General features: G+C 53.4%; 1 protein-coding gene across 1 annotated transcript in view; it reads left to right on the top strand.

The window, feature by feature from the left end:
• The first annotated feature begins 1553 nt into the window (after positions 1 to 1553).
• The window catches only part of LOC142313110 (uncharacterized), a 65514-nt gene continuing 47654 nt past the window's right edge, over positions 1554 to 19413 (top strand). The window contains exon 1 of the mRNA XM_075352095.1: positions 1554 to 1659. Coding sequence (XP_075208210.1) covers positions 1554 to 1659 — 106 coding nt within the window. The remainder of the gene's footprint in view (positions 1660 to 19413) is intronic.

Genomic DNA, 19413 nt, shown 5'->3' with positions numbered 1-19413 from the left:
CTAGATAGTAGGTCTTGTCAAGTACCACAATAGAGCCTCCTTTGTCAGCAGGTTTAATTACAATTTGTTTATTGTTTTTGAGATCATGAATCGCCCTTTTTTCCTCAACTGTTGTGTTATGTTTAACTTTATACTCACCACTCTCAATACTTCTAAGTGTTTTATTAATGTCATGAGTGACTAGTGAGATATAAGTCTCGACCGGGTGGTAAGTTTTGGGAGGATTGAAAGTGCTAGTTAGCCTTAGGTCAAGGTCACGCAAAGATAGGGTGCCAGAATTGTCATCCTCTCTGGTGCGTGAACCAAGGTCATCCTGGGCTGCGAAATGGGCCTTGAGTCTCAAAGTCCTGAAAAAGCGTCTCATCTCTTGATCTAACGGAAATGAGTTGAACGCTGGGGTAGGGCGGAACGATAAGCCTTTCTGTAAAACCTGAGATTCTAAGTGTGTTAAATTGTGGGAGGAAATATTATAAACTAAATTGGTCCTACCTGGGATCTCGTTTGTATGCGATAGGATGGGTTTGGCCTTCCTCTTACTCCTCCTTGTCTTCCGCCTGGATGCTGTCGTGTATCTAAAAAACGAGAAGAATTGGAAGAATAGGACTCGCTATCGGAGCTGGATGAGGCTGAATATCTGTTATAGTTGGGACGACGCGTAGAGTTAAAGTCCATAAAGCGCCAGCGGTAGACCCGATCCTTGGCGTAGTCTTCTTGGTCTCGTATAAACTTCAGTCTTTTCCTTTCTTGCAGAGTTTTCTGAAATCCTGCGATTGTTTCCCTTGTCTTCAATTTCAGCTTATCCCATTCTGTGGTGGATAGGGTATTGGAAAGTTGATCTTCTATGGAGTGAATCTTAGGTGTTAATTCGGTGATTTCTTTTTGGAGATATTCTATGGTGAGAACAATAATGTCCATCGAACACTTATTTAGAATACTTTCGTATTTTGTGCAGTATTCTGGGTTATCGGAAAAAACCGTAGGGCGTAAAGAAACTCGTAGGCCTCTGGGAATTCTTTGGGCTTTGTGGTATTCCGCAAGGGTACCGCAATGGAGCTCTAGGGCTGTTTGTTTCCTCAGCTCTTTTTCATAGTCCCGCCCACGCAATTCCTCAGATGGTACTGTTAGGAAGGAAACTGGAACTGTTACCTTGGAGAGGATGTTGGTCACTTGATCTTGATCGTAGGAGAAGGTTGGAAGAGACATTCGTACAAAAATTATCACTGGAGCAGAGGAGCTCAGGAAAAAGCAGTCAATAGTATAAAGATAGACCTGGCTCACTCAATGTGGGGGTGCTCTGGAATAATAAGTCCAGTATAACAAAAAAATATATCCGGCACACCACTATGTAAAAGAGGAATCTTGGAATTGGTTTGAAAAAAACATGGATTTATTGTGTATATACAGGAAAGTCCGTCCAACGTTTCGATCCAAAAGGATCTTTCACAGGGACAATGGGACTAGTGTGAAAAAACACAACTCAGCGGAAGTCCCCATCACCAGAACCCGACCCGGTACAGGAGAGGCTGCTGGCCGAGACCGTGGCCTGGGAAATGATGGCTGGTCCCCGGAGTGAGGAATTCGAACAACAGTGTACCGTCGGAACTGTGGTAAAGTTCAACCAGAAAGAGGGTTATGGTTTCATCGAGGATGAGGAGACCGGTGACCACTACTTTTATAACCGGGTGAACCTGAACACTGAAGGCCTACCGCAACGCCTGCATACTTTATACCCGGGAGAGAAGGTGCGGTTCATGAGAGAGGTGGGATGCCGGGGCCTGTTTGCGGTCGGAGTGACCCGGATGCCCACTACCCAAGAGGCTGCTCAATGGCAGCAAGAACTTGAGTGGGAGGAATGCCAGTACCGGCGGCGTGCACAGCAAAGACCGGTACTAGCTGCGATCTCCCACCCGAGACGCACACTGGCCGTAGCCCCGGAAGTTATGCCCGGACCGAGTGCTGACCCAGAGAAGGGGACCCCGGCGGTGCTGGCTATTCAGCAGAGCCTGATTACTCACCCGGTGATTGTCATGGGCAGCCCCCAGCCGTCCCGTGCAGCGACCCCATCACCCCCGTCGGGGGTTGAGGAGACAAGTCCGGAGACCGGGACATCGGAGCCGACCGTCAATTACGAGCCCTTCCGGAGGCTGCGCCGGTTGCCCGGCCAGTCCTTGTCGGACTACGTGAAGGCTCAATGGGCTGAATGGCAACGTGCCTATCATCCGGAGTGAATTGTCAAGACCGGAAGATAGCGGACCTGTTGATGTTAACTACCGGCATTGTTTTGAGCCGGAAGAAGTTCTACTGTTTACAACCGTTCAAGCTGCTGAGCCCGGAGAGAGTCTGATGCTGGACTGAGCCAGGGGCTCCCACCGCGTTGTTAAGAAGATTTTGCCGATTTGTGTTCCTGCCGTCTAAGACCGGGAGTGTTGCAAAAGCCTCCGGGCAGAAACTCTACTAAGACCTGGAGTGCCTGCCAAAGGCCTCCGGGCACGACTAAGACCGGGAGCTTCCAGGAGGGACTCCGGGCGCTGGACTGGTGTGCCCCTTGCGGGTGCCCTAAGGTGAACATGTTCGTAGTTTTATTAAAATGACTTTGTTTATTTTTAAAGGTGGTTTTAGATTTATGCCTTGCCGGGAGGCTTAGGCTTAAAGAGGGGAAGTATGTAAGGGGTGGGCAGACCCCTTACAAAGAAGCACAGTATCCCCAGAATGTTGATGTTATTTAATAAAAATGTTTTATTGTAATTACACTGTTTTAGGGTTTCCCCAATGGCCGGGTGGGACGGCTGTCTCACAGAGACAAGTGGTAGGAGGAGCCGGCAAGTTAAAGGGGAGGGAGAGAAAAGATGTTGAGGAAAAAGTGGGAGCAAGAAGTCAGTCGAGTTCGGGACGGGAGAGAAGGAACAGAAGGGGCAGGGTGTGGGAGCTGGATGAAAAGGGAAGCCGGAGAGAAAAGGAGCGGGCGTAACCTCAAGTGTGAAACAGTACTGGTGTGGGTCCGGTCTGTGTGTAGCCGTAGTGGGAGCCAGGTGAAGCGGATTAGCCGGGCACATCCCCACTGGAGGAGACGTCAGGGACAGGTTTTACCCCAGCCGAAGAAGTGTCATCTGTAACTGCCGGGTTTGTTAAGAAGTTGTGATCAATAAAATGTCTTCTGGTTTCACTACATCACGCCTGAAAAGTGTTTGTATGACGGACGACACATGCACCACCACACTCTGCCCCACCAAGCAACCTCCTGTCCCTATAGTGACGGCGGAGCCAGGGGTAAGCCTGACAGAAAAAGGAGCCACGACTACAACCCCTGAGGCACCCCTGGCACCCTGTTACAGAGTCCTGGGGGGAGAGGAGGCTAATAGGAGGAGGAGTCCTGGGGGGAGAGGGGGATAATAGGAGGAGGAGTCCTGGGGAGAGAGGAGGATAAAAGGAGGAGTAGTCCTGGAGGTGAGGAGTATAATAGGAGGATGAGTCTTGGGGGGAGAGGAGGATAATAGAAGGAGTAGTCCTGGGGGGAGAGGAGGATAATAGGAGGAGTAGTCCTGGGGGAGAGGAGTATAATAGGAGGAGTAGTCCTGGGGGGAGAGGGGAATAATAGGAGGAAGAGTCCTGGGGGGAGAGGGGGATAATAGGAGGAGGAGTCCTGGGGGGAGAGGAGGATAATAGGAATTGTAGTCCTGGAGGTGAGGAGTATAATAGGAGGAGGAGTTATGGGGGGAGAGGAGGATAATAGGAGGAGTTGTCCTGGGGGTGAGGAGGATAATAGAAGGAGTAGTCCTGGGGGGAGAGGAGGATAATAGGAGTAGTAGTCCTGGGGGAGAGCAGGATAATAGGAGGAGTAGTCCTGGGGAGAAAGGAGGACAATAGGAAGAGTAGTCCTGGGGGGAGAGGAGGATAATAGGGGGAGTAGTCCTGGAGGGAGAGGAGTATAATAGGAGTAGTCCTGGGGGGAGAGGAGTATAATAGGAGGAGTAATCCTGGGGTGAGGAGGATAATAGGAGGAGTAATCCTGGGGAGAGGAGTATAATAGGAGGAGTAGTCCTGGGGGAGAGGAGTATAATAGGAAAAGTATTCCTGGGGAGAGAGAAGTATAATAGGAGGAGTAGTCCTGGGGGGAGAGAAGTATAATAGGAGGAGTAGTCCTGGGGGAGAGAAGTATAATAGGAGGAGTAGTCCTGGGGGGAGAGGAGTATAATAGGAGGAGTAGTCCTGTGGGGAGAGGAGTATAATAGGAGGAGTAATCCTGGGGTGAGGAGTATAATAGGGGGAGTAGTCCTGGGGGGAAAGGAGTATAATAGGAGGAGGAGTCCTGGGGGGAGAGGAGTATAATAGGAGGAGGAGTCCTGGGGGGAAAGGAGTATAATAGGAGAAGGAGTCCTGGGGGGAGAGGAGGATAATAGGAGGAGGAGTCCTGTGGGGAGAAAGGAGGATAATAGGAGGAGTAGTCATGGGGTGAGAGGAGTATAATAGAAGTAGTCCTGGGGGGAAGGAGGATAATAGGAGGAGTAGTCTTGGAGGTGAGGAGTATAATAAGAGGAGGAGTCATGGGGGGAGAGGAGGATAATAGGAGGAGTAGTCCTGGGGGGAGAGGAGGATAATAGGAGGAGTAGTCATGGGCTGAGAGGAGTATAATAGAAGTAGTCCTGGGGGGGAGGAGGATAATAGGAGGAATAGTCCTGGGGGGTGAGGAGTCTAATAGGAGTAGTAGTCCTGGGGGGTGAGGAGTCTAATAGGAGGAGAAGTCCTGGGGGGAGAGGATAATAGGAGGAGTAGTCCTGGGGGGAGAGGAGTCTAATAGGAGGAGTAGTCCTGGGGGGAGAGGAGGATAATAGGAGGAGTAGTCCTGGGGGGAGAGGAGTATAATAGGAGGAATAGTCCTGGGGGGAGAGGAGGATAATAGGAGGAGGAGTTCTGGGGGAGAGGAGTATAATAGGAGGAGTAGTCCTGGGGGGAGAGGAGTATAATAGGAGGAGTAGTCCTGGGGGAGAGGAGTATAATAGGAGGAGGAGTCCTGGGGGAGAGGAGTATAATAGGAGACGTAGTCCTGGAGGTGAGGAGTATAATAAGAAGAGTAGTCCTGGGGGGTGAGGAGTATAATAGGAGGAATAGTCCTGGGGGTGAGGAGTATAATAGGGGGAGTAGTCCTGTGGGGAGATAAGTATAATAGGAGAAGTAGTCCTTGGGGGAGAGGGGGATAATAGGAGGAGTAGTCCTGGGGGGGGAGGAGGATAATAGGAGGAGTCCTGGGGGAGAGGAGTATAATAGGAGTAGTCCTGGGGGAGAGGAGTATAATAGGAGGAGTACTCCTGGGGGGAGAGGGGGATAATAGGAGGAGTAGTCCTGGAGGTGAGAAGTATAATAGGAGGAGGAGTTATGGGGGAGAGGAGGATAATAGGAGGAGTTGTCCTGGGGGTGAGGAGGATAATAGAAGGAGTAGTCCTGGGGGGAGAGGAGGATAATAGGAGTAGTAGTCCTGGGGGGAGAGGAGAATAATAGGGGGAGTAGTCCTGGGGGGAGAGGAGTATAATAGGAGTAGTCCTGGGGTGAGAGGAGGATAATAGGAGGAGTAATCCTGGGGAGAGGAGTATAATAGGAGGAGTAGTCCTGGGGGGAGAGGAGTATAATAGGAGGAGTAGTCCTGGGGGAGAGGAGTATAATAGGAGATGTAGTCCTGGGGAGAGAGAAGTATAATAGGAGGAGTAGTCCTGGAGGGAGAGAAGTATAATAGGAGGAGTAGTCCTGGGGGGAGAGGAGTATAATAGGAGGAGTAGTCCTGGGGGGAGAGGAGTATAATAGGAGGAGTAGTCCTGGGGGGAGAGGAGTATAATAGGAGGAGTAGTCCTGGGGGGAGAGAAGTATAATAGGAGGAGTAGTCCTGGGGGGAGAGGAGTATAATAGGAGGAGAAGTCCTGGGGGGAGAGGATTATAATAGGAGGAGTAGTCCTGGGGGGAGAGGAGTATAATAGGAGGAGTAGTCCTGGGGAAAGAGGAGTATAATGGGAGTAGTAGTCCTAGGGGGAGAGGAGTATAATGGGAGTAGTAGTCCTAGGGGGAGAGGAGTAAAATAGGAGTAATAGTCCTGGGGGGAGAGGTGGATAATAGGAGGAGGAGTCCTGAGGGGAGAGGAGTATAATAGGAGGAGTAGTCCTGGGGGGAGAGGAGGATAATAGGAGGAGTAGTCCTGGGGGGTGAGGAGGATAATAGGAGTAGTCCTGTGGGGAGAAAGGAGGATAATAGGAGGAGTAGTAATGGGGTGAGAGGAGTATAATAGAAGTAGTCCTGGGGGGAGGATGATAATAGGAGTAGTAGTCCTGGGGGGTGAGGAGTCTAATAGGAGTATTAGTCCTGGGGGAAGAGGAGTCATATAGGAGAAGTAGTCCTGGGGGCAGAGGAGGATAATAGGAGGAGTTGTCCTGGGGAGAGAGGAGGATAATAGGAGGAGGAGTCCTGGGGGAGAGGAGTATAATAGGAGGAGTAGTCCTGGGGGGAGAGGAGTATAATAGGAGGAGTAGTCCTGGGGGGAGAGGAGGATAATAGGAGGAGTAATCCTGGGGAGAGGAGTATAATAGGTGGAGTAGTCCTGGGGGAGAGGAGTATAATAGGAGATGTAGTCCTGGGGAGAGAGAAGTATAATAGGAGGAGTAGTCCTGGGGGGAGAGGAGTATAATAGGAGGAGTAGTCCTGGGGGGAGATGAGTATAATAGGAGGAGTAGTCCTGGGGGGAGAGGAGTATAATAGGAGGAGTAGTCCTGGGGGGAGAGAAGTATAATAGGAGGAGTAGTCCTGGGGGGAGAGGAGTATAATAGGAGGAGAAGTCCTGGGGGGAGAGGATTATAATAGGAGGAGTAGTCCTGGGGGGAGAGGAGTATAATAGGAGGAGTAGTCCTGGGGAAAGAGGAGTATAATGGGAGTAGTAGTCCTAGGGGGAGAGGAGTATAATGGGAGTAGTAGTCCTGGGGGGAGAGGAGTAAAATAGGAGTAATAGTCCTGGGGGGAGAGGTGGATAATAGGAGGAGGAGTCCTGAGGGGAGAGGAGTATAATAGGAGGAGTAGTCCTGGGGGGAGAGGAGGATAATAGGAGGAGTAGTCCTGGGGGGAGAGGAGGATAATAGGAGGAGTAGTAATGGGGTGAGAGGAGTATAATAGAAGTAGTCCTGGGGGGGAGGATGATAATAGGAGTAGTAGTCCTGGGGGGTGAGGAGTCTAATAGGAGTAGTAGTCCTGGGGGGAGAGGAGTCATATAGGTGAAGTAGTCCTGGGGGCAGAGGAGGATAATAGGAGGAGTTGTCCTGGGGAGAGAGGAGGATAATAGGAGGAGTAGTCCTGGAGGTGAGAAGTATAATAGGAGGAGTAGTCCTGGGGGGAGGAATATAATAGGAGGAGTAGTCCTGGGGGGAGAGGAGGATAATAGGAGGAGTAGTCCTGGGGAGAGACGAGGATAATAGGAGGAGTAGTCCTGGGGGGAGAGGAGTATAATAGGAGGAGTAGTCCTGGGGGGAGAGGAGTATAATAGGAGGAGTAGTCCTGGGGGGAGAGAAGTATAATAGGAGGAGTAGTCCTGGGGGGAGAGGAGTATAATAGGAGGAGAAGTCCTGGGGGGAGAGGAGTATAATAGGAGGAGAAGTCCTGGGGGGAGAGGAGTATAATAGGAGGAGTAGTCCTGGGGGGAGAGGAGTATAATAGGAGGAGTAGTCCTGGGGAAAGAGGAGTATAATGGGAGTAGTAGTCCTAGGGGGAGAGGAGTATAATGGGAGTAGTAGTCCTGCGGGGAGAGGAGTAAAATAGGAGGAGTAGTCCTGGGGGGAGAGGTGGATAATAGGAGGAGGAGTCCTGAGGGGAGAGGAGTATAATAGGAGGAGTAGTCCTGGGGGGAGAGGAGGATAATAGGAGGAGTAGTCCTGGGGGAGAGGAGGATAATAGGAGGAGTAGTCCTGTGGGGAGAAAGGAGGATAATAGGAGGAGTAGTCCTGGGGGGTGAGGAGTCTAATAGGAGTATTAGTCCTGGGGGAAGAGGAGGATAATAGGAGGAGTTGTCCTGGGGAGAGAGGAGGATAATAGGAGGAGGAGTCCTGGGGGAGAGGAGTATAATAGGAGGAGTAGTCCTGGAGGTGAGAAGTATAATAGGAGGAGTAGTCCTGGGGGGAGAGGAGGATAATAGGAGGAGTTGTCCTGGGGAGAGAGGAGGATAATAGGAGGAGTTGTCCTGGGGAGAGAGGAGTCATATAGGAGAAGTAGTCCTGGGGGCAGAGGAGGATAATAGGAGGAGTTGTCCTGGAGGTGAGAAGTATAATAGGAGGAGTAGTCTCCTGGGGGGAGAGGAGGATAATAGGAGGAGTAGTCCTGGGGGAGAGGAGTATAATAGGAGGAGTAGTCCTGGGGAGAGAGGAGGATAATAGGAGGAGTAGTCCTGGGGGGTGAGGAGTCTAATAGGAGGAGTAGTCCTGGGGGGAGGAATATAATAGGAGGAGTAGTCCTGGGGGGAGAGGAGGATAATAGGAGGAGGAGTCCTGGGGAGAGACGAGGATAATAGGAGGAGTAGTCCTGGGGGGAGAGGAGTATAATGGGGAGAGTAGCCTGGGGGGAGAGGAGGATAATAGGAGTAGTCCTGGGGAAGGGGAGTATAATAGGAGTAGTAGTCCTGGGGGGAGAGGAGTATAATAGGAGGAGTAGTCATGGGGGAGAGGAGGATAATAGGAGGAGGAGTCCTGGGGGGAGAGGAGGATAATAGGAGGAGTAGTCCTGGAGGTGAGGAGTATAATAGGAGGAGTAGTCCTGGGGGGAGAGGAGGATAATAGGAGGAGGAGTCCTGGGGGGAGAGGAGTATAATAGGAGGAGTAGTCCTGGAGGTGAGGAGTAGAATAGGAGGAGTAGTCCTGGGGGGAGAGGAGGATAATAGGAGGAGTAGTCCTGCAGAGAGAGGAGGATAATAGGAGGAGGAGTCCTGGGGGAGAGGAGTATAATAGGAGGAGAAGTCCTGGGGGGAGAGGAGGATAATAGGAGGAGTAGTCCTGGGGGTGAGGAGTATAATAGGGGAAGTAGTCCTGGGGGGAGAGGAGTATAATAGGAGGAGTAGTCCTGCAGAGAGAGGAGGATAATAGGAGGAGTAGTCCTGCAGAGAGAGGAGGATAATAGGAGGAGCAGTCCTGGGGGAGAGGAGTATAATAGGAGGAGAAGTCCTGGGGGGAGAGGAGGATAATAGGAGGAGTAGTCCTGGGGGGAAAAGATTATAATAGGGGGAGTAGTCCTGGGGGGAAAGGAGTATAATAGGAGGAGGAGTCCTGGGGGGAAAGGAGTATAATAGGAGGAGGAGTCCTGGGGGGAGAGGAGGATAATAGGAGGAGGAGTCATGGGGTGAGAGGAGTATAATAGAAGTAGTCCTGGGGGGGGGGAGGATAATAGGAGTAGTAGTCCTGGGGGGTGAGGAGTCTAATAGGAGTACTAGTCCTGGGGGTGAGGATTCTAATAGGAGGAGTAGTCCTGGGGGGAGAGGATAATAGGAGGAGTAGTCCTGGGGGGGAGAGGAGGATAATAGGTGGAGTAGTCCTGGGGGGAGAGGAGTCTAATAGGAGGAGTAGTCCTGGGGGGAGAGGAGGGTAATAGGAGTAGTCCTGGGGGGAGAGGAGTATAATAGGAGGAGTAGTCCTGGGGGGAGAGGAGGATAATAGGAGGAGTCCTGGGGGAGAGGAGTATAATAGGAGGAGGAGTCCTGGGGGAGAGGAGTATAATAGGAGGAGTAGTCCTGGAGGTGAGGAGTATAATAGGAGCAGTAGTCCTGGGGGGAGAGGAGGATAATAGGAGGAGTAGTCCTGGGGGGAGAGGATAATAGGAGGAGTAGTCCTGGGGGGGAAGAGGAGGATAATAGGTGGAGTAGTCCTGGGGGGGAGGAGTCTAATAGGAGGAGTAGTCCTGGGGGGAGAGGAGGATAATAGGAGGAGTAGTCCTGGAGGGAGAGGATAATAGGAGGAGCAGTCCTGGGGGGAGAGGAGAGTAATCGAAGGAGTAGTCCTGTGGAGAGAGGAGGATAATAGGAGGAGTAGTCCTGGGGTAGAGGAGTATAATAAGAAGAGTAGTCCTGGGGGGAGAGGAGGATAATAGAAGGAGTAGTCCTGGGGAGAGAAGAGGATAATAGGAGGAGTAGTGCTGGGGAGAGAGGAGTATAATAGGACGAGTAGTCCTGGGGAAAGAGGAGGATAATAAGAGGAGTAGTCCTGGGGGGAGAGGAAGATAATAGGAGGAATAGTCATGGGGTGAGAGGAGTATAATAGAAGTAGTCCTGGGGGGGAGGAGGATAATAGGAGGAGTAGTCCTGGGGGATGAGGATTCTAATAGGAGGAGTAGTCCTGGGGGGAGAGGATAATAGGAGGAGTAGTCCTGGGGGGGAGAGGAGGATAATAGGTGCAGTAGTCCTGGGGGGAGAGGAGTCTAATAGGAGGAGTAGTCCTGGGGGGAGAGGAGTCTAATAGGAGGAGTAGTCCTGGGGGGAGAGGAGGGTAATAGGAGGAGTAGTCCTGGGGGGAGAGGAGTATAATAGGAGGAGTAGTTCTGGGGGGAGAGGAGGATAAAAGGAGGAGTCCTGGGGGAGAGGAGTATAATAGGAAAACTAGTCCTGGTGGAAGAGGAGTATAATAGGAGGAGTAGTCCTGGGGGAGAGGAGTATAATAGGAGGTGGAGTCCTGGGGGAGAGAAGTATAATAGGAGGAGTAGTCCTGGAGGTGAGGAGTATAATAGGAGGAGTAGTCCTGGGGGGAGAGGAGGATAATAGGAGGAGTAGTCCTGGGGTTGAGGAGTATAAGAGGGGGAGTAGTCCTGGGGGGATAGGAGTATAATAGGAGGAGTAGTTCTGGGGTTGAGGAGTATAAGAGGGGGAATAGTCCTGGGGGGAGAGGAGTATAATAGGAGGAGTAGTCCTGGGGGTGAGGAGTATAATAGGGGGAGTAGTCCTGAAGGTGAGGAGTATATAGGAGGAGTAGTCCTGGGGGGAGAGGAGGATAATAGGAGGAGTAGTCCTGGGGGTGAGGAGTATAAGAGGGGGAGTAGTCCTGGGGGGAGAGGAGTATAATAGGAGGAGTAGTCCTGGGTGGAAAGGAGCATAATAGGGGGAGTAGTCCTGGGGGGAGACGAGAATAATAGGGGGGAGTAGTCCTGGGGGGAAAGGAGTATAATAGGAGGCGGAGTCCTGGGGGAGAGGAGTACAATAGGAGGAGGAGTCCTGGGGGGAAAGGAGTATAATAGGAGGGGGAGTCCTGGGGGGAGAGGAGGATAATAGGAGGAGGAGTCCTGTGGGGAGAAAGGAGGATAATAGGAGGAGTAGTCATGGGGTGAGAGGAGTATAATAGAAGTAGTCCTGGGGGGGAGGAGGATAATAGGAGGAGTAGTCCTGGAGGTGAGGAGTATAATAAGAGGAGGAGTCATGGGGGGAGAGGAGGATAATAGGAGGAGTAGTCCTGGGGGGAGAGGAGGATGATAGGAGGAGTAGTCCTGTGGGGAGAAAGGAGGAAAATAGGAGGAGTAGTCATGGGGTGAGAGGAGTAGAATAGAAGTAGCCCTGGGGGGGAGGAGGATAATAGGAGGAGTAGTCCTGGGGGGTGAGGAGTCTAATAGGAGGAGTAGTCCTGGGGGGAGAGGATAATAGGAGGAGTAGTCCTGGGGGGGAGAGGAGGATAATAAGTGGAGTAGTCCTGGGGGGGAGGAGTCTAATAGGAGGAGTAGTCGTGGGGGGAGAGGAGGATAATAGGATTAGTAGTCCTGGAGGGAGAGGAGGATAATAGGAGGAGCAGTCCTGGGGGGAGAGGAGAATAATAGAAGGAGTAGTCCTGTGGAGAGAGGATGATCATAGGAGGAGTAGTCCTGGGGAGAGAGGAGGATAATAGGAGGAGTAGTCCTGGGGGGAGAGGAAGATAATAGGAGGAATAGTCATGGGGTGAGAGGAGTATAATAGAAGTAGTCCTGGGGGGGAGGAGGATAATAGGAGGAGTAGTCCTGGGGGATGAGGATTCTAATAGGAGGAGTAGTCCTGGGGGGAGAGGATAATAGGAGGAGTAGTCCTGGGGGGGAGAGGAGGATAATAGGTGCAGTAGTCCTGGGGGGAGAGGAGTCTAATAGGAGGAGTAGTCCTGGGGGGAGAGGAGGGTAATAGGAGGAGTAGTCCTGGGGGGAGAGGAGTATAATAGGAGGAGTAGTCCTGGGGGGAGAGGAGGATAATAGGAGGAGTCCTGGGGGAGAGGAGTATAATAGGAGGACTAGTCCTGGGGGAAGAGGAGTATAATAGGAGGAGTAGTCCTGGGGGAGAGGAGTATAATAGGACGAGTAGTCCTGGGGAAAGAGGAGGATAATAAGAGGAGTAGTCCTGGGGGGAGAGGAAAATAATAGGAGGAGGAGTCCTGGGGAGAGAGGAGTATAATAGGAGGAGTAATCCTGGGGGGAGAGGAGGATAATAGGAGTAGTCCTGGGGGGAGAGGAGTATAATAGGAGGAGTAGTCCTTGGGGGAGAGGAGGATAATAGGAGTAGTCCTGGGGAAGGGGAGTGTAATAGGAGGAGTAGTCCTGGGGGGAGAGGAGGATAATAGGAGTAGTCCTGGGGAAGGGGAGCATAATAGGATGAGTAGTTCTGGAGGAGAGGTGTCTGATAGGTGGAGGATTCCTGGAGAGGTGTCTGATAGGTGGAGTAGTCCTGGGGGGAGGTGTATAGGTGCCCAATGTGTGTGGGGGGTATGGCGGACCAGGCAGAGTATGTGGGGGGTGTGGCCCAGCGGACAGAGTGTGGGGGGGCGTGGCAGAGCAGGACAGAGTGTGGGGGGGCGTGGCCGAGCAAGGCAGAGTGTGGGGGGCGTGGCCGAGGAGGGCAGAGTGTGGGGGACATGGCCGAGCAGGGCAGCGTGTGTGGGGGGCGTGGCCGAGCGGGTCAGAGTGTGGGGGGTGTGGCCGAGCGGGGCAGAGTGGAGGGGGCGTGGCTGAGCGGGAGAGCGTGTGGGAGGCGTGGTCGAGCGAGACAGCGTGTGGGGGGGTGGCCGAGCGGGGCAGAGTGTGGGGGGCGTGGCAGAGCAGGGCAGAGTGTGGGGGGCGTGGCCAAGCAGGGCAGAGTGTGGGGGGCGTTGCCAAGCGGGCAGCGTTCGGGGGCGTGGCCAAGCGGGCAGAGTGCGGGGAGCTTGGCCGAGTGGGCAGAGTGTGTGGTGGGCGTGGCCGAGTGGGCAACTATGCAAAGCGGTTTCCATAGTTACCTGATGTCAGCGTACGTGTGCCGGGAGTCGAGGGAAAGCTAGTAAGCATGGTACACATCAGGTAAGTATTCAAAGCGACAGTGCTGCTTCACTTGTTGGTCTCCTGCTGTGCAGCACGCATCAGCGTGTGACAGCGGGAGACCAACGATCTGAATGGGCAGGGAGCCGGCATACGCTGGTAACCATGCTACACAATATTACCCGATGTGTACCATGGTTACCAGCGTACCGGCAACCCAGCCGACACATACCCTCGCAGTGATGGGGTTGCCGGCGTACGCTGGTGTGGGCTCCCGGGGGTGCAGCACTCACCTGGGAGTCGGGGCTCCGTGTCGGTTCGGGGAATGCGTGCGGGAGGCGGGGCCAGGACGAGCGTGCAATGCGTGAGGGGGGGCGGAGCGAGAGGCCAATCCGTGCGGGGGGGCGGAGCCTGGGCGAGCGGCCAATCCGTGCGGGGGCGGAACCGAGGCGAGCGGCCAATGAGACGCTTGTCACTGTAATGATAGAATTTTGGAGCAAGACAGACAGACAGACAGAATAAGGCAATTATATATATACTAGAAGGTGGCCCGATTCTATGCATCGGGTATTCTAGAATTTACGTATTGTGTAGTGAATGTATGATTTTTGTTATATATATAAATGTTGTTGTGTGTAGTTGCCAGTGTTTGTGTAGGGCGCTGTACATGTTCTGGGTGTTGCCTGGGTGTGGGGGGGTGAGAGTGGTGTTGTTTGTGTGTTGCGTTTTGTGTGTTGCGTTGTTTGTGGAGTGTGTGTCTGCAGCATTGTGTGTGTGTCTGCAGCATTGTGTGTGTGTTGCGCGGTTTGTGTGGGTGTGGGTGTGGGGTGCGTGTGTGTGTTTTGGGGGAGGTATGTTTTGTGCAATGTGTGTGTGTTGTGCGGTATGTGCATATATTTGTGTGTGCCGCGGTGTTTGTGTGTTGTATATGTGCGGCGTTGTCTGTGTGTGTGGGTGTCTGTTTAGGGCGGTGTTTGTGGTTCCCAGTGTGTGTGGTGTGTTGTGCGGTGCGTGTGTGTGTTTTGGTGGGAGGTGTGCACCCCCCATCGTGGTCCACCCCCCATGCTGCACCCCCCCATCGTGCTCCATCCCCCATGCTGCACCCCCCATCGTGGTCCACCCCCCATACTGCACCCCCCATCGTGCTCCATCCCCCATGCTGCGCACCCCCCATCATGCTCCATCCCCTATGCTGCGCACCCCCCATCGTGCTCCATCCCCCATGCTGCGCAACCCCCATCGTGCTCCATCCCCCATGCTGCGCACCCCCATCGTGTTTCATCCCCCCATTCTGGGCACCCCCCATCGTGCTCCATCCCCCACACTGCCCCCCCATCATGCTCCATCCCCCATGCTTCACCCCCCATCGTGCTCCATCCCCCATGCTGCACTCCCCATTGTGCTCCATCCCCCATGCTGCACCCCCCCATCGTGCTCCATCTCCCATGCTGCACTCCCCATCGTGCTCCATCCCCCATGCTGCGCACCCCCCATCGTGCTCCATCCCCCATGCTGCACCCCCCATGTGCTCCATCCCCTATGCTGCGCACCCCCCATCGTGCTCCATCGCCCATGCTGCGCACCCCCCATCGTGCTCCATCCCCCATGCTGCACCCCCCATCGTGGTCCACCCCCCATGCTGCACCCCCCATCGTGCTCCATCCCCCATGCTGCACTCCCCATCGTGCTCCATCCCCCATGCTGCGAACCCCTCAGAGAGGAGTATAATAGGAGGATTATAATAGGAGGAGTATAATAGGAGTAGTCCTGGGGGTAGAGGAGTATAATGGGAGGAGTAGTCCTGGGGAAAGAGTGGTATAATGGGAGGAGTAGTCCTGGGGAAAGAGTGGTATAATGGGAGGAGTACTCCTGGGGAAAGAGGAGTATAATGGGAGGAGTAGTCCTGGGGAAAGAGGAGTATAATGGGAGGAGTAGTCCTGGGGAAAGAGGAGTATAATGGGAGGAGTAGTCCTGGGGAAAGAGGAGTATAATGGGAGGAGTAGTCCTGGGGGGAGAGGAGTATAATAGGAGGAGTAGTCCTGGGGAGAGAGGAGTATAATGGGAGGAGTAGTCTTGGGGAAAGAGGAGTATAATGGGAGGAGTAGTCCTGGGGAGAGAGGAGTATAATGGAAGGAGTAGTCTTGGGGAAAGAGGAGTATAATGGGAGGAGTAGTCCTGGGGAGAGAGGAGTATAATGGGAGGAGTAGTCTTGGGGAAAGAGGAGTATAATGGGAGGAGTAGTCCTGGGGAGAGAGGAGTATAATGGGAGGAGTAGTCCTGGGGATAGAGGAGCATCGTGTGCGGGGGCATGGCCTAGCGGGCATCGCATGCGGGGGGGCGTGCGGGGCGTGGCCTAGCGGGCATCGCGTGCGGGGCGTGGCCTAGTGGGCATCGCGTGCGGGGGCGTGGCCTAGCGGGCAGCGCGTGCGGGGGTGAGGCGAGCGGCCAATGAGACGCTTGTCACTGTAATGACAGAATTTTGGAGCAAGACAGACAGACAGACTAAGGCAATTATATATATACTAGAAGGTGGCCCGATTCTACGCATCGGGTATTCTAGAATTTACGTATTGTGTAGTTAATGTATGATTTTTGTTCTATATATATATATATATATATATATATATATATATATATATATATATATATATATATATATATATATATATATATATATAGATGTTGTTGTGTGTAGTTACCAAGTGTTTGTGTAGGGCGCTGTACATGTTCTGGGTGCTTTGTCTGGGTGTGGCGGGGGTTGAGAGCGGTGTTGTTTGTGTGTTGCGTTGTTTGTGGAGCGCTGTGTGTCTGTAGCGTTGTGTGTGTGTGTTGCGCGGTTTGTGTGGGTGTGGGGTGTGTGTGTGTTTTGGTGGGAGGTATGTTTTGTGCAATGTGTGTGTTGTGCGGCATGTGTGTATATTTGTGTGTGCCGCGGTGTTTGTGTGTTGGGTGTTGTGTGTGTGCGGCGTTGTCTGTGTGTGTGGGTGTCTGTGTAGGGCGGTGTTTGTGGTTCCCAGTGTGTGTGTGTGGTGTGTTGTGCAGTGTGTGTGTGGCGGTGTGTGTGTGTTTTGGGGGGAATTGTGCACCTCTCATCGTGCTCCATCCCCCATGCTGGGCACCCCACATCGTGCTCCATCCCCCATGCTGCGCACCCCCCATCGTGCTGCATCCCCCATGCTGCGCACTCCCCATCGTGCTCCATCCCCCATGCTGCGCACCCCCCATCGCGCTCCATCCCCCATGCTGCGCACCCCACATCGTGCTCCATCCCCCATGCTGCGCACTCCCCATCGTGCTCCATCCCCCATGCTGCGCACTCCCCATCGTGCTCCATCCCCCATGCTTCGCACTCCCCATCGTGCTCCATCCCCCATGCTGCGCACTCCCCATCGTGCTCCATCCCCCATGCTGCGCACCCCAATCGTGCTTCATCCCCCATGCTGCGCACTTCCCATCGTGCTCCATCCCCCATGCTGCGCACCCCCAACGTGCTCCATCCCCCATGCTGCGCACCCCAATCGTGCTCCATCCCCCATGCTGCGCACTCCCCATCATGCTCCATCCCCCATGCTGCGCACCCCCCATCGTGCTCCATCCCCTATGCTGCGCAACCCCCATCGTGCTCCATCCCCCATGCTGCACACCCCCCATCGTGCTCCATCCCCCATGCTGCGCACCCCACATCGTGCTCCATCCCCCATGCTGCGCACTCCCCATCGTGCTCCATCCCCCATGCTGCGCACTCCCCATCGTGCTCCATTCCCCATGCTGCGCACCCCCATGTGCTCCATCCCCCATGCTATAATAGTTCTCCTATTATAGTCAGAGAGGAGTATAATAGGAGGACTATAATAGGAGGAGTAGTCCTGGGGGGAGAGGAGTATAATGCCGGCTCCCTGCACATGTGTACCGGGAGCCGGTGTACGCTGGTAACTATGATACACATTGGGTAACTAAGGGACCTTAGTTACCCGATGTGTATTATGGTTACCAGCGTTCACCGGCTCCGTCACGATCCCAGCAGCGCAAGGTTATGTCTGGCACTGCTGGGATCATGACGGAGCCGGTGTATGCTGGTAACTATGATACACATCGGGTAACTAAGGGACCTTAGTTACCCGATGTGTATAATGGTTACCAGCGTACACCGGCTCCCTCACGATCCCAGCAGCGCAAGGTTATGTCTGGTGATGCGTGAGGAGGGCCGGGGCGAGCGGCGGGCCGGGGCGAGCGGCCAATCCATGCGGGGGGCGGAGCCGAAGCGAGCGGCCAATCCGTGCGGGGGGGGCGGAGGCGAGCGGCCAATCCGTGCGGGGGGCGGAGCCTAGGCGAGCAACCAATCCATGCGGGGGGCGGAGCCGAGGCGAGCGGCCAATCCGTGCGGGGGGCGGAGGCGAGGCGAGCGGCCAATCCGTGCAGGGGGGCGGAGCCGAGGCGAGGCGAGCGGCCAATCCGCTGTTTGTCACCGTAAGGACACAATTTTGGAGCAAGACAGACAGACAGACAGACAGACAGACAGACAGAATAAGGCAATTATATATATAGATAGATAAGCTCTTTATTCATATGCTTTTTGATCTTTGGCATTGATATTATGTAAAAATATCTAATGCATACTAACCATTCCTATGACATTGTGTCTGCCATTATATACGTCTAATCCAGTGGCGTAACTAGAGTTTGATGGGCCCTGGTGCAAACTTTGGACCGGGGCCCCCCTCCATGTACACAACACTTAGGGTACGGGATAATGATGCTGACACTTGGCTTTTACCCACAGCACCCAGGTTTCCCATGATCTAAAATCCCTCTATCAGCACCCTGCTTTCCCATGCTCTGTCATACATCTTTCCCTCAGCACCCAGCTTTCCCATATCAGAGCATGGGAAAGCTGGGGGCTGAGAGATGTATAGCAGATCATGGGAAAGCTGGGTGCTGAGAGATGTATAGCAGAGCATGGGAAAGCTGGGTGCTGAGAGATGTATAGCAGATCATGGGAAAGCTGGGTGCTGAGAGATGTATAGCAGAGCATGGGAAAGCTGGGTGCTGAGAGATGTATAGCAGAGCATGGGAAAGCTGGGTGCTGAGAGATGTATAGCAGAGCATGGGAAAGCTGGGTGCTGAGAGATGTATAGCAGAGCATGGGAAAGCTGGGTGCTGAGAGATGTATAGCAGAGCATGGGAAAGCTGGGTGCTGAGAGATGTATAGCAGAGCATGGGAAAGCTGGGTGCTGAGAGATGTATAGCAGAGCATGGGAAAGCTGGGTGCTGAGAGATGTATAGCAGAGCATGGGAAAGCTGGGTGCTGAGAGATGTATAGCAGAGCATGGGAAAGAGCCCTTTTCCCTCAGCACAAAACATTCCCATCCCATACTTGTATCTTTTTCCTCCCTCGTATATAGTTCTCCAAATACTATAATGGCCCCCACATAGCCTTCCATATAGTATAAAGGGTCCCACATAACCCTTTATATATTAGAATGCAGCTCCATAATCCTCCATGTATTATAATGCATTTCCCATAGTTCTCCATATTTTATACTGCACCACAGTCCCCCATGCTTTATAATGCACCCCCACAGACCATGTGTAAGGTAGCCTCCATAGTCCTCCATATATTATAATGTAGCCCCCATAGTCCTATATGTATTATAATGCAGCCCCATAGACCTCCATGTATAATGCGCTGCTATAGTCTATGTATAAGGTGTCCTTCATGTTTATTATGCAGTCCCATAGACCTCCATGTATCATGCAGCCAGCACCCCCAGGCCTCCATGTATTATGCAGCCAGTCCCACCAGGGCCTCCATGTGTCATGCAGCCAGCCCCACCAGGGCCTCCATGTGTCATGCAGCCAGCCCCACCAGGTGTCATGCAGCCAGCCCCACCAGGGCCTCCATGTGTAATGCAGCCAGCTTCCCCCGGGCCTATATGTGTCATGCAGCCAGCCCCCCCAGGGCCTCTATGCGTCATGCAGCCAGCCCCCCCAGGGCCTCCATGTGTCATGCAGCCAGCCCCCCCCCAGGTGTCATGCAGCCAGCCCCCCCCCAGGGCCTCCATGTGTCATGCAGCCATCCCCCCCAGGGCCTCCATGTGTCATGCAGCCATCCCCCCCAGGGCCTCCATGTGTCATGCAGCCAGCCCCCCCAGGGCCTCCATGTGTCATGCAGCCATCCCC

Source organism: Anomaloglossus baeobatrachus, chromosome 5 (genome assembly GCF_048569485.1).
Source record: "Anomaloglossus baeobatrachus isolate aAnoBae1 chromosome 5, aAnoBae1.hap1, whole genome shotgun sequence".
NCBI lineage: Eukaryota > Metazoa > Chordata > Amphibia > Anura > Aromobatidae > Anomaloglossus > Anomaloglossus baeobatrachus.
Note: the sequence above shows the minus strand (reverse complement) of the source record. Positions and strands in the feature narration are given on the sequence as shown.